The 14881-nt window shown below is 45.4% G+C and overlaps 2 protein-coding genes across 3 annotated transcripts in view; one reads left to right on the plus strand and one right to left on the minus strand.

The window, feature by feature from the left end:
- Positions 1 to 3708, minus strand: part of TK2 (thymidine kinase 2) — a 50563-nt gene extending 46855 nt beyond the window's left edge. The window contains exon 1 of the mRNA XM_038772556.1: positions 3465 to 3708. Within this exon, the coding sequence (XP_038628484.1) occupies positions 3465 to 3477 (13 nt within the window). The 5' untranslated portion in view covers positions 3478 to 3708. The remainder of the gene's footprint in view (positions 1 to 3464) is intronic.
- CKLF (chemokine like factor) lies at positions 3391 to 7994 on the plus strand. Of its 2 annotated transcripts, XM_038772557.1 has the most exons (4): positions 3391 to 3700; positions 3988 to 4146; positions 5619 to 5705; positions 7646 to 7994. In XM_038772557.1, the coding sequence occupies exons 1-4, from the start codon at positions 3476 to 3478 to the stop codon at positions 7739 to 7741; spliced, it is 567 nt and encodes a 188-aa protein (XP_038628485.1). In that variant the 5' UTR covers positions 3391 to 3475; the 3' UTR covers positions 7742 to 7994. The 2 variants fall into 2 exon arrangements, with proteins under 2 accessions (XP_038628485.1, XP_038628486.1); XM_038772558.1 differs by lacking the exon at positions 5619 to 5705.
- The last annotated feature ends 6887 nt before the right edge of the window (positions 7995 to 14881 follow it).

A 14881-nucleotide genomic window follows, 5' to 3' on the forward strand; every position in this document is an offset into this window, starting at 1 on the left:
ACATCTTCTTCATGAGGCCTTCCCTGACTAAGCCCAATTCTTCTTCTATTTTTTTAATAATAATGATGGTATTTGTTAAGCGCTATGTGCAAAGCACTGTTCTAAACGCTGGGGGGATTACAAGGTGATCAGGTTGTCCCAAGGTGGGGCTCACAGTCTTAATCCCCATTTTACAGATGAGGTAGCTGAGGCTCAGAGAACTTAAGTGACTTGCCCAAGGTCACACAGCAGACATGTGGCGGAGCCGGGATTAGAACCCATGACCTCTGACTCCCAAGCCCGTGCTCTTTCCACTGAGCCACGCTGATATTTGTTAAGCACTTACTATGTGTCAAATATTGTTCTAAGTACTGGGGTAGAAACAAGTTAGTTAGTTTGGACATAGTCCCTGTCCTGTATGGGGCTCACAGTCTAAGTTGGAGGGAGAACAGGAGAACTGAGGCACATAAAGTTAAGTGACTTGCCCAAGGTCACATAGCAAGCATTTGGCAGAGCTGGAATTAGAACCCAGGTCCTCTGACTCCCAAGCCTGTGCTCTTTCCACTAGACCATGCTGCTTCTCTTCCCCCACTCCCTTCTGTGTCACCCTTGCACTTGGATTTTCACTTGCACCCTTTATTCACCCCTCCTTCAGCCCCACAGCACTTTCGTACATATCCATAATTCATTTACTTATATTGATGTCCGTTTCCCCCTGTAGACTGTAAGCTCATGGGAAAGGAACGGGTCTACCAACTCTGTTACATTGTACTGTATCAAGCACTTTGTATAGTGCTCTGCACACAGTAAGCACTCAAATATGTTTGATAGATTGATTAACATATACCCCAAATTCCGCATTGCCTATCGCCTAACAGTCCACGAGTCAGGTAGAGTGGACCAACTGCACCCTCAAAACCATGCCAAGGAAATACAGCTCGGAGAGTGAGAAGGATTAGGGCACCAATGTCCCAATTATGCTTATGGCTCTGAGGGGATTTCAGTCAGAGCAACCAGTATTTCTCCCTATGAGGAAATCACTGGACGGACAATGCTGACGCCCAAACATGTTGGTAACCCTACTAAAGCCACTGAAATTGGCCATTGCCAAAGAGAGGTGGCTAAAGGAGAGTTGAGATTCTAAGCTCCTTGAGATAAGGGACCATGTCTCTTACTCAGTTGTACTCCAAGTGCTCAATATAGTGCTCTGCACTCTGTAGATGCTCAGTAAATACCACTGATGTATGGGTGGTGAGGACTGACCCACAAGTGTGTTTGCATGATAAAGACCCAGACAGATTCACCCCTGCACTTGGATTTGCTCCCTTTAATAATAATAATAATGATGGCATTTGTTAAGCACTTAACTATGTGCAAGCACTATTCTAAGCGCTCGGGGGATACAAGGTGATCAGGTTGTCCCACGTGGGGCTCACAGTCTTAATACCCATTTTATTCATTCATTCAATCGTATTTATTGAGCGCTTACTGTGTGCAGAGCACTGTACTAAGCGCTTGGGAAGTACAAGTTTGTAACATATAGAGACGGTCCCTACCCAACTGCGGGCTCACAGTCTAGAAGGCGGGCTCACAGTCTAGAAGACTCATTTTACAGATGAGGCAACTGAGGCTCAGAGAAGTGAAGTGATTTGCCCAAGATCACACAGCAGACATGTGGCAGAGCTGGGATTAGAACCCATGACCTCTGACTCCCAAGCCCGGGCTCTTTCCACTGAGCCATGCTGCTTCTCTATTATTCATCCCTCCCTCAGTCCCACGGCACTTAGAACAATAATAATAATTATGGTACCTTTTAAGCATTTACCCTGTGACAAGCACTGTTCTAAGTGCTGTGGTAGATACAAGTTAATCAGGTTAGACAAAATCCCTTGTCCCACCTGGGGCTCACACTCCTATCCCCGTTTTTTACAGATGAGGTAACTGAGGACAAGAGAGGTGAAGTGAGATCACACGGTTCACACACCAGACCTGTGGGAGTCAGGATTAGAACCCAGATCCTTCAGACTCCCAAACCAGAGCTCTATCCACTGTTATGCTTCTTCTCGCGTACATGTCCATCATTTATTTATATTAAATGACTGTGGATTGGACACTCTTCTAGACTGTGAGCCCACTGTTGGGTAGGGACCGTCTCTATATGTTGCCAACTTGTACTTCCCAAGCGCTTAGTACAGTGCTCTGCACACAGTAAGCGCTCAATAAATACGATTGATTGATTGATTAATGTCTGACTCCCCCTCTAGACTGTAAGGTTGTTGTGTGCAGGGAATGTATAATAATTATCAATCAATCAATCGTATTTATTGAGCGCTTATTGTGTGCAGAGCACTGTACTAAGCGCTTGGGAAGTACAAGCTGACAACATATAGAGACAATCCCTACCCAACAGTGGGCTCACAGTCGGGTATTTCTAAGCGCTTACTATGTGCCAAGCACTGTTCTAAGTGCTGAGCACTGTTCTAAGCGCTCTATCAACTGTTATATTGTCCTCTCCCAAGTGCTTAGTACAGTGCTTAGCACAGAGTAAGTGCTAGACGTTGCGGCAGGCCAGAGGGCCGGCGGCAAAGACTTTTTCACCTCAGTCCGGGGCCTCCCGAACCGTGGCTCAGTGGAAAGAGCCGGGGCTTTGGAGTCAATCAATCAATTGTATTTCAATCAATCGTATTTATTGAGCACTTACTATGTGCAGAGCACTGTACTAAGCGCTTGGGAAGTACAAATTGGCAACATATAGAGACAGTCCCTACCCAACAGTGGGCTCACAGTCTAAAAGGGGGAGACAGAGAACAAAACCAAACATACTAACAAAATAAAATAAATAGAACTAGAATAAATAAATAGAAATAGAATAAATAGAAATAGAATAAATAAATAGAAATAGAATAGAGTCAGAGGTCACGGGTTCAAATCCTGGCTCCACCAACTGTCGGCTGTGTGACTTTGGGCCAGTCACTTAACTTCTCTGGGCCTCAGTTACCTCATCTGTAAAATGGGGGTGAAGACTGTGGGACAGCCTGATCACCTTGTAACCTCCCCAGCTCTTAGAACAGGGCTTTGCACATAGTCAGCGCTTAACAAATGCCATCAGTATCTTCCAGCCTGTGAGCCCGTTGTTGGGTGGGGACCGTCTCCATATGTTGCAGACTTGGACTTCTCAGGCGCTTAGTCCAGTTTTCTCAATAAATACGATTGAATGAATGAGTGAATGGTCGAGGCTGGTAACAATAATAATGACGATGGTATTTGTTAAGCGCTTACTGGGTGCCAAGCACCGTTCTAAGCGCTGAGGGAGAGGGACGGAGGCGCGAGGCCTACGGTGCGGGGGGGGGGGGGCGAGGACGGGCGCGAGGCGGCCCCAACTGAGGAGAAGGCCGTTGGGGCGTCGCGCGGAACCAAGGCAGATGAGGCGCCGCTTCGCTCCCTGAGGAGAAACCCCAGAAGGGCCGCTGAGAGGGAGTCCCCACCTGCCGGCTCCATGAAGTCCCGATCCAACCCGCCCTCGCCCCGACCGGGCACCTCGGCCACGAGGCGATGGAACTGGAAAAGTTTCTTCAGAGGCGGCTCGAAAACGGCGAGCTCGGCGACCCCCGCCACCGACCAACAGCCCGCGGGTCGCCTCGGGCCGGCGTGGGCGAGGATGCGGGACAGCAGCAAAGAGTTCTGCACCTCCGTCAAGGGCCTCCTGAAGTTCTTGAGTCTGGTGAGAGGGCAGGCCCCGGGACGGGGGCGCAGGGCCAGGGGGAAGGGAGGGGAAAGGGGAGGGGCGGGAGAGGGGCTGGGAAGGCGGGGTGGGGGAGGAGGGGGCAATAATAAGGACCCCCCCCCCCCCCAGAGAGAATAATAGCCCTTAATGGAACCAGAGTATTCGAGTTCGGGCATCATGCATTCAGCCCTTCCGTCATCAATGGGTTTGGAAACCAAGTGTTGTCATAGAAACATTTCGATAGCCAAAATGTTATTGGAATAAACGGCCTGTCTTTCTTTCAGGTTTTGCTCGTGTTGGCGCTAGCCTTTTTTATCACCTCAAAAGCCCACGAGTCGTACATAGCAGTCACAGTGTTGGAGCTGTGCATCAACCTTTTTTTCATTGTAGTTTATATGCTAGGACTTGACAAGCTGATAACATCTTTATTTTGGCCTTTACTGGTAAGTGGTTTGGGTTCCCCCCACCCCCCCAAACTTTTTCTAAACAGTAAACTCTTTGCCTCCAAGCTCTGAATATAGCTTTCCTATAGGAAATATAACAAATTTGATAAGTAGCCCAAGTTGATTTATGAGTGGAGAAGATACTGAACCACCAGAAGCAGCGTGGTTTAGGAGAAAGAGCACGGTCTTGGGAGTCAGAGGTCGTCAGTTATAATCCTGGCTCCGCCATTTGTCAACTGTGTGATTTTGGGCAAGTCACTTAACTTCTCTGTGTCCCAGCTACTTCATCTGTAAAACGGGGATTAATAATAATAATAATAATAATAATGATGGCATTTATTAAGCACTTACTATGTGCAAAGCACTATTCTAAGCGCTGGCGAGGTTACAAGGTGATCAGGTTGTCCCACAGGGTGCTCACAGTCTTAATCCCCATTTTACAGATGAGGTAACTGAGGCCCAGAGAAGTTAAGTGACTTGCCCAAAGTCACACAGCTGACAATTGGCGGAGCCGGGATTTGAACCTCTGACCTCTTTCCACTGAGCCACGCCGCTTCCCCAAGCAGCGTGGGGACTGTGAGCCCCACGTGGGGCAACCTGGTTACCTTGTATGTACCCCAGCGTTTAGAACAGTGCTTGGCACATAGTAAGCGCTTAAATGCCATTATTATTGTTATTACTCATAAAACACCGTAATCCTTTTCTTCTCAATCAGTTACATATTCATCATTTACTTATTTCATTCATTCAATCGTATTTATTGAGCGCTTACTGTGGGCAGAGCACTGTACTAAGCGCTTGGAAAGTACAGTTCGTCAACAGATAGAGACAGTCCCTACCCCACAACGGGCTCACCGTCTTTATTTACATTAACATCTGTCTCCCACTCTAGACTGTAAGCTCATTGTGGGCAGAGATCGTGTCTACCAACTCTCTTATATTGTACTCTCCCAAGCGCTTAGTGCAGTGCTGTGCACACAGTAAGTGCTCAACTAATACAATTGATTGATGGATTGATTATTTAATAATTGATCATTTAATAAGGGTGTGCAGCCATGTTTAAATGAACATCAAGGGGTGGATGTCCATAGCCATCTGCATACCAGCCCAAATAGTTCAATCATGGCCTCGGGAGTAGAATTGGTGCCACAGCGCTTAGAACAGTGCGTGGCACATTGTAAGCGCTTAAGAAATACCATCTTTATTATTATTATTATTATTATTATAAGGTCTCCCTCAAGGGGTTAGAGACAAATTTGACCAGATTCAGTCTTATCAAGAACACAGACAGAAATAAACCAGTAGGGGTCACTGTGAATCAAATAGTGGCACTAATCTGTCGTGTGACAGCAATAAAAATTAAGATCATGTGGTTTAAATTGATCAAATGAAATATCTTTAGGCATTCAGTGTTCCAGTTTTCACATTGAATGTGGTTGCATTTAAAAATGACTTCTTTTTTGGGTTTTCAGGATGGTATCAATTCTGTGGTTACAGCACTGTTCCTTTTGGTTGTGGGCGTGTTGGCAGTGCTCAAAGTAGAAACCATATCTGCAGCGGTAAGTAGAGGGCTCTGTTAGTTTTATCTGCCTGTTAGATCACCTCTGACCACGCTACCTATCCTGCTGCTGCTGCAGCAGCTTCCAGTGAGAACTGAGGTAGGGGGGTGAGAGGGCATGGTTGCTGACTCCTGGTTCATTGCCTTTTTTTAAATGGTACTTGTTAAGCACTTACTATGTGCCAGGCACTGTACTAAGCTCTAGGGTAGATACAAGATCGTCAGACTGGATATAGGCCATGTCCCACCTGGGGCACACAGCTGTACTTCCCATTTTACAGATAAGGTAACTAAGGTCCAGAGAAGTTAACTGACTTACCCAAGGTCACACAGCTGACAAATGACAGACCCAGGATTAGAACCCAGGTCCTCTGACTCCTAGGCCTGTGCTGTATCCACTAGGCCATTGCTTGTCGGGATGTAACCACTGGACTAGGGTGATCAGTGAGGGGCAAGGGCAGTAAGGGAGATGCCTTGTGTACCAACAAGATGGAAATAGGGTAAATAATAGAGCTCTGAACGATCTGGGAGTAAAATAATCTGGAGGGATGCAAGTGCTAGAGAGGAGGAAAGTACACTGAAAGTGCATGCAGAGGGCGGGCAGTATTTCACATACAAAGCCCAAGGTGACCACAGCACAGTGCCTGCCAATGCTGGGCCGAGGCACCGTAGTCAAGCTGATGGTCTCAGGGGGTAGTGACTGTGGTAGCCAGTGGGGTCTTCATTGTCCACATTTTCCAGCTTTCTTCAGGATTCCTGCTGAACCTAAAAATAGACTGTGAAATTATAATGATATTTATATGTTCCAAGGCCATGCTACTCAAGTAAAGCCACAAACAAAATGGTAAAAATAAATGTTCCCAATGAAAAGACATCAAAGTTCTTTTGGCCTAGGTGCCTTCAATATGAAACATACATCATCTATTTGCTTGTATCCACCCCAGCGCTTGGTACAGTGCCTGGCACACAGTAAGTGCTTAACATATACCATCATTATTATTATTAATCCTGCTGTGTGGCCTTGAGCACATCACTTCTCTGTGCCTCAGTTCCCTATCCCTTATTCTAACCCTAACCCTAGCCCTCAAGTTAGTGCTAACCCTAAGCGTTACTCTCACATAAACCTTAACCCTAACCTTGGACTAGCCCTGGCCCCAGTCATTACCATTTATTCATTCAGTCGTATTTATTGAGTGCTTACTGTGTGCCAAGCACTGTACTAAGCACTTGGGAAGTACAAGTTGGTGACATATAGAGATGGTCCCTACCCAACAACGGGCTCACAGTCTAGAAGGGGGAGACATACAAAAAAACAAAACATGTGGACAGGTGTCAAGTCGTCAGAATAAATAGAATTAAAACTAAATGCACATCATTAACAAAATAAATAGAATAGTAAATATGTACAAGTAAAATAAATAGATTTAACGGCAAGGTTGAAGACCAGTTTTATGGAATCCGTCGGTCTTAATGGTGCTGATGAGATCTGTGCACATAGTAAGCGCTTAACAGATACCATCATTATTATTATTATCTGGTTTGTTAGCTAGCTAAGCTTAGGAGGATTGAGTCATGACAGTTTTATCTCAGTTTGGCATGGGGGAGTGTAAGGTTAGTTCAGCTAGAGACCGGAAACCTTTGCCATAAGGTAGTGCTTCCTGGGGACCTCTTGACTGGTTTGGGAGGCCACCCGCTGGACAGCTACTTCCTGGAGGTGTTGGGTGCCTCCTTTTGAAAGTCCAAGGGATCTTCCTTGTACAACACAATCTTTGGCTAATGATAATTTGACAGTTACATTGGCTTGCCCTGTGCAGATAGTCCAGATTTCCCTTTCCATAGAGACTCAGCCTACATGGCATGAAGTTTTACAGTGACATGTTGCCTTACAGTGACTGGCAAAAATAACACAAAATCTCTTCTGTTGCTCTCTTTTTCCCACAGGTCTTTTGTCTTCTGGCAACAGTTGTTTCCATTGCAGATGCTGTACTTATTTTCATGAAGCTTAAACTTAATCCAAGTGGATCTGCTGCAAAATAAGTTATCATTTTACCACAGTTCAGTTCATTTGGGGTTCCTGAAGTTCAGGGCATGTGCCCTAGCACATTTCTGTTTTCCAAGTGTTCTTCTAAAGAGTTCAACTTTTCATCTAAACACCAGATGTTATTTATATCTGTGAAAAGCATTTCAATTAAACCATTCAAATTAGATTTAAGTTTTAAAACTAAAATGGATTCCAATGTTACTTTAGAGGAATTTAATAAACAACTGGCTTTGATTTGTGCTGAACAGATTTTGGATGAATGAGTTTTATTTCTTAGAGAACAGAGGGCCACTCAATCAATCATGGTATTAAGCATTGACAGAGTGCAAGGCATTGTATTAAGCAGTTTGGGGGAGTACAGCAGAAGCAAGACACACATTCCCTACTCTCAGTGAGCTTCCTGTCTACGAGGGGGAGACAGGCAGAGACAAATTTGTAGGGGTAGGAGGAAGAACAAGCATCTCACAGGGTTAGCACTGACACAGTGCCCTCCAGTTCAAAGATGATGCTTCTAGACTATGAGCCCGCTGTTGGGTAGGGACTGTCTCTACATGTTGCCAACTTGTACTTCCCAAGTGCTTAGTACAGTGCACACAGTAAGCGCTCAATAAATGCGATTGAATGAATGAATGAATGAATGAATGGTGAGGTTGTATCCGTGGCGGTGTATCACTGAAAATCTCTTTGGCCCGTGGGCCCGTGGAACTAATCAGGGATCTTTTCTGACCCCTTGCTATTTGTGATGAACATTGTTCAGACACCAATAAGAGGGGAAAGGAATTGTGTTTGCAGAAGCAGCATGGTCTAATAGAAAAAGCACAGACCTGGGCCTCAGAGGACCTGGGTTCTAATCCTGGCTCTGCTCCTATCTACTGTGTGACCTTGGGCAATGAACTTTTCTGTGCCTCAAATTCTTCATCTGTTAAAATGGGGATTCAATGTCCATTCTCCCTCCCCTTTAGATCATAAGCCCATTGTAGGACAGGGACTGCATCTAACCTGATTAACTTGCATCTACCCCAGGCTTAGAACAGTGCTTGATACATGGTAATGCTATTATTATTTCTATCATTATTATCGTTCTCATCATTATTACCAGTACAGCAGGATGAAATTGCTAAATAGATCACTGACTAATAAAAAAATATACCCATGCACATAAGCACTGAGGACAGGAATAAAATACCTAAGTGCTAAGGGGTGGGGGGTAGTGGTGGTGGCGGTAGGGAAGTTGGTACGACCCGGGTGTTTGTTGGGAATGAACTGGGGAAGGCTTCCTGGAGGGAAGTGGGAATTTAAGAGAGAGCTAAGGAAACTGTGATCTTGAACACCAAATTCTGCTGCAGTTACTACTAACTGCCAGATAGCACTGACAGGCCCCCACAGCAGAACACAGAAATGAAAAAGTCAAACAACATTATGGGTATTTTTACTGTACCAGCAGAGTTATGGTGAGTGGAGAAGAATAAAAGAGAAAGGTACATGGTAATAATAATGATGACATTTATTAAGCACTTACTATGTGCAAAGCACTGTTCTAAGTGCTGGGGAGGATTCAAGGTGATCAGGTTGTCCCACATGGGGCTCACAGTCTTAATCCCCATTTTACAGATGAGGTAACTGAGGCATAGAGAAGTTAAGTGACTTGCCCAAAGTCACACAGCTGACAGTTGACAGAGCCAGGATTTGAACCCATGACCTCTGACTCCCAAGTCCGTGCTCTTCCCACTGAGCCACGCAATGTGGCCTAGGGGAAAGAGCACCAGCCTGGGAGTCAGAGGACCTAGGTTATCATCCCAGCTCTGTCAATTGCCTGCTGGGTGATCTTGGGCAAATCACTTCACTTCTCTGGGCCTCAGTTTCCTCATCTGTAAAATGGTGATTCAATACCTGTTCTCCCTCCTACTTAGACTGTGAGCACCACATGGGACAGGGACTATGTCCAACCTAACGTATTTATCCCAGCGCTTAGAACAGTGCTTGATGAATATTATCATTACTATTATTCATCCCAAAGCATCCAAACCAAGAATGATTTCACATGGATAAAGAATCCCCAGTTGTGGGGATCAAATATTTGGGAAGCAGCATGGTCTAGTGGATAAAGCCTGCATGGCCGGGAGTCAGAGGATCGTATTTATTGAGCGCTTGCTGTTTTCAGAGCAATTTTAGTCCCAGCTCTAGCATTTGTCTGCTGTGTGATCTTGGACAAATGTCTTCACTTCTCTGTGCCTCAGTTACCTCATTTGTAAAATGGGGATTAAGGCTGTGGGACCTGGACTATGTACAGCCTGATTAGCTTGTATCTCCCCCAGCGTTTAGTACAGTTTCAGAAAAAAAAACCCAAAAAACCAAACGAACCAAAAGAAAAACTAAGTACTTACTTTTTCCTCCTTTATAGGTGGGAATTTTAGGTGATTTTTTGGATCATTGACCCCAAGCTTTTTCCCTGGTTTTCTGGGTTGCGTGTAACGGGGGTGGGTATAACATTTTTCTTGTAGGAGGAGAGGAAGGAAGTGAACCGCCTATTTCACAGAGCTCCCTTTCTCACAGACGAGTGCTGTGACACGGTGTGTGGTCGCAGTGTCTGTGTTACTTCAACCTCAAAGCCCTAAAAACCCGGCTGAATTCCCAGATGAAAGTTTGGTTACGTCAACTTGAAACAATGTTACAGAGCTCCTATGGGCCGAAATCACCCGTCCATGGTTGGTCTGGTTGGACTGGAGAAAAGCGTTCTGGGCTATGAAAGCTCTTACCAGTTTGTTGAGGGCTTTGGTGGACTAGAATTCTATGTTTACCCTTTTCATGCCCTTTATGGTTTTGACACTTCAACTGTGTCCCCTCTTGAACTCTCCCTTTCCAGATCCTTTCCGTCTGTCCGCAGTGATAATAGTGATTGTGATGTTTGTTAAGTTTGAACTCTTAACACAGTGCCAACCACTGTACTAAGCGCTGGGGCAAATAAAAGATCCAGCAGGCAAGTGGTGGAGCCAGGATTAGACAGGAGCTTCTCTTTCTCTCTCTTTTCTCTGAACTGTCTTTTTGTTGTTGGTCATGGAGTGGTTTAGTCAGTCACAGTTCTTGGAATGCAATCAAATTGGAGGACAAAAATGATGGCTTTCTTTTCTTAGCTGAAATTGACTCCATTAGCAAGTCCTTTCTGTACAATTGAGTCACACTTAGGATTTGGATGAAATCATTGACCCCATGCAGATCTTTTGATTGGGGTTTTCTCCTCTGAGAAACTCCAGCTTTTCATTCATTCATTCATTCATTCAATCTTATTTATTGAGTGCTTACTGTGTGCAGAGCACTGTACTAAGCGCTTGGGAAGTACAAGTTGGCAACATACAGAGATGGTCCCTACCCAACAGCGGGCTCACATTCAAATCTCATTTTGCTGAGTGTAACATAAACAGGTCACTCATTCAGATTTGATTTAACTTTTCAGTATACTGCCCATTTGAAAGCAATTCCAAAGAAATTGTAGACCTCCCCCTTTCAACAAGCATGGCCTAGTGGAAAAGGCACAGGGCTGGGAGTCAAGAGACCCGGGTTCTAGTCCTGGCCCTGCCACTGGCTGACGTGACTTTGGTCAGATCACTTAAATTCTCTGTGCGAATTTCCTCCTCCATAAAATGAAGATAAGATCCCCGCCCTCCCTCCCTCACAGACTGTGAGCCCCGCGTGGGACGGGGGCTGTGTTTGATCTGATCATCTTATATCTACTCCAGCACTTAGCACACAGTAAGTGCTTAATAAATATCCTCCTTCAAAAAAAACAAAGTGTAAAAGGTTTTGCTTCTAGTAGATGACCTGCTTTCCCATCCTAAAAAAACCTCCTCTTGACCTCTCTGTTCCCTCCAGCTACTGCCCCACCTGTCCAAAGTCCTCAAGCAGCTTGTATACACCTGCAGTCTTCACTTTCTCTTTGCTGACTCTCTCCTCAGCCCTTCGTCTCTCCACTCTACTGAGATTGAGCTTCGCAAGGTCTCCCATGGCCTCCTTTTGGCCAAGTCCACTGAGCCTAATTAAACCTCTGTCCTGATCCCCCTCGACCTCTCGGCCATCTTCTACACTATGAACCACCATGGTCTTCTAGACACCTGCCACAGCCATGGTTTCACAGACCCGGTTCTCTATTGGTTCGTCTCGTACTGCTCTGACCATTCCTGCTCTTATGCTGGGTCTCCTGCTCTTCTTGCTCTAATAATCATTCTTTTGGGGCACTCACCCAGTCACCTGGCTTTGGCTACCACTTCTACAAAGATGGGGAGCAGGAGGAAAAACAAGGATATGGCAAGAAGTTGTACAAATGTACCATGATGAAATAGCTGAATCAATAATTGAATGCACAAATAAATAGATGAATACATATACAGAAATAAAAATATCCATATGTACATAAATGCTGAAGGATAGGAATAAAGTACACAAGTGCTAGAAGTGACACTGTACTCTCCTGGTTCTCCTATCTCTCTGGTCTCTCCTTCTCAGTTTCTTTTGCAGGCTGCCTCCCAACCCCTAACTGGGTGGGGCGGGGGGTGAGGGGGCCCTCAAGGCTCAGTTCTGGGTCCTCTTCTCCATCTACACTCACTCAGAGAACTCACTAGCTCCCACAATTTCAACTACCATCTCTATGCAAAGGATTCTCCATTCTACCTCTCCAACCCTGACCTCCAGTCTTCTCTGCAGTCTCATATTTCTTCCTGCCTTCAGGACATCTCTACATGGATGTCCCGCTGACATCTCAAAATTAACATGTCCAAAACAGAGCTCGTCGCCTCCCGCCCAAACTCTGTTCTCCCCTTGACTTTCCTTGACTTTCCGTATCCATAATTTATTTATATTAATGTCTGTCTCTCCCCTCTAGACTGTAAGTGTGTTGTGGCCAGGGAGTGTCTGCCAACTCTGTTGTAATGTACTCTTCAAAGTGCTCAGTAATGATGGTATTTGTTAAGTGCTTACTATGTGCCAAGCACTGTTCTAAACACTGGGAGAGATACAAGGTTATCAGGTTGTCCCATGTGGGGCTCAAAGTCTTAATCCCCATTTTACAGATAAGGTAACTGAGGCACAGAGAAGTTAAGTGACTTGCCCAAAGTCACACAGCTGACAAGTAGCGAAGCCTGGATCAAAACCCCCGACCTCTGACTTCCAAGCCCATGCTCTTTCCACTGTACAGTCCACCACACTCAGTGAGCTCTCAATAAATACCATTGATTGATTTCTTATCATTGTAGACAACCCTACCATTGTCTCCATCTCACAAGCCTACGACTTTTACTTAGCATCAAACAGAAACTCTTTAGCATCAGCTTTAAAGCAATCAGCTTTCCCCCTCCTACTTCACCTCACTGATCTCCTACTGCATCCCAGCCCACACACTCGCTCCTCCAGCACCAGCTTACTCACTGTACCTCGATCTCATCTATCTCATCACCAACCCCTTGCCCACATCCTCCTTCTGGCCTTCCCCTTCATATATATAACAGACCACCACTCTCCCCATCCTCAGAGCCCTACTAAAATCATATCTCCTACAAGAGGCCTTCCCTGACTAATCCCTTATTTCCCTGATTCGGTCTCCTTTCTGTGTGGCCTGTGCACTTGGATCTGTACCCTTTAAGGACTTGATATTCACCCCACCCTCAACCCCACAGCACTCATACACATATCTGTAATTTATTTTAATGTCTGTTTCCCCCTCGAGACTATATGCTCCTTGCAGGTAGGGAAGGTGTCTACCAACTTTATTGCACTGTACTCTCCCAAGTACTTAGTACAGTGCTCTGCACACAGTAAATGCTCAATAATACCATTGATTGATTGATTGATTGATTGATTGAGTGGCTGTTGTGTTGATGTGACTGGGGTGTTGTGAATTCGTTAGGGAATTCTTCCTGAAGGAGGTGGGATTTTAGGAGCTCTTTGAAGGCAGGAAAAGCTGTGGCCTGGCAGCTTTAAGAGAAGAGGGGGACAGGAGACAGCAGTGGGTGGAATGGTTGGGAGGCAGGAAAGTTGAGAGTGAGGCACAGTTAGAAGGTGATCTCTGGTATTTCAATCAACGGTATTTCTTAAGTGCTTACTGTGTACAGAGCACTGTACTAAGCACTTGGGACTTGTTAAGCACTTGTTAAGCATTTACTATTTGCTAGGCACTACACTAAGCGCTGGTATAGACAAGCAAATCATGTTGGACAGAGTCCCGTCCCACATAGGCCTCACAATCTTAATCTCCATTTTACAGATGAGGTAACTGAGGCCCAGAGTCGGGCTTGGGAGTCAGAGGTCATGGGTTCTAATCCCGGCTCCGCCACCTGTCTGCTGTGTGACCTTGGGCAAGTCACAACTTCTCTGAGCCTCAGTTACCTCATCTGTAAAATGGAGATGAAGACTGTGAGCCCCACGTGGGACAACCTGATCACCTTGTATCCCCCCAGAGCTTAGAACAGTGCTCTGCATGTAGTAAGTGCTTAACAAATGACATTATTATTATCATTATTATTATTATTAAGTGACGTGCCTAAGGTCACACAGCAGACATGTGGCAGAGGCGGGATTTGAATCCAGGTCTTTCTGACTCCCAGACCTGTGCTCTATCCATTAAGCCACATTGCTCCTCAATAGAGTTGGTAGACATGTTCCCTGCCCACAGTGAGTTTACAATCTTGAGGACTCTCCCCTAGTCAGCAGTCAGGTGGAAGTTGGTTGACATTCATTTGTTAATTTTGGTTTTTATCAGCTAAATCTATGCTTTTTCCCTTGGTCCCATTGTCTGTGCTGGAAAATAACTGATGACAGGGTGAAACCAGAGGCATAAAACAACACTACAGCTTGAAAGTCACCAAAGAGTTCTGAACAACATCTGTACTGCAACAATGAGCGGCAGTTCAGATTAGAATACTTTTGCTAGAAAGTGAACTGATACATCCATAATGCAACATGAGCGTTAGGGTACTGGAGTTCCTCGATAAGGCAGTTTAGGGTGACCTTGCTAGACCCACCATCTATTGTGCACATAGCCCCACTCCTCAAATCCCTCCAAAGGTTGCAAATCCTTCTCCACATCAAGAAGAAAGTTCTCACCACTGACTTTAAGGCACACTTTCAGCTCTACCCCTCTGATGTTTCCC

The sequence above is a fragment of the Tachyglossus aculeatus genome, chromosome X1 (assembly GCF_015852505.1).
Source record: "Tachyglossus aculeatus isolate mTacAcu1 chromosome X1, mTacAcu1.pri, whole genome shotgun sequence".
Lineage (NCBI taxonomy): Eukaryota > Metazoa > Chordata > Mammalia > Monotremata > Tachyglossidae > Tachyglossus > Tachyglossus aculeatus.

Excerpts from the sequence above, each read along its gene's own strand:
- CKLF (XM_038772557.1), top strand. The coding sequence starts at position 3,476 with ATGAAGTCCCGATCCAACCCGCCCTCGCCCCGACCGGGCACCTCGGCC. Across the intron at positions 4,147-5,618 it reads CTTTATTTTGGCCTTTACTG|GATGGTATCAATTCTGTGGT; the intron begins GTAAGTGGTTTG and ends TTGGGTTTTCAG. Across the intron at positions 5,706-7,645 it reads TAGAAACCATATCTGCAGCG|GTCTTTTGTCTTCTGGCAAC; the intron begins GTAAGTAGAGGG and ends TTTTTCCCACAG.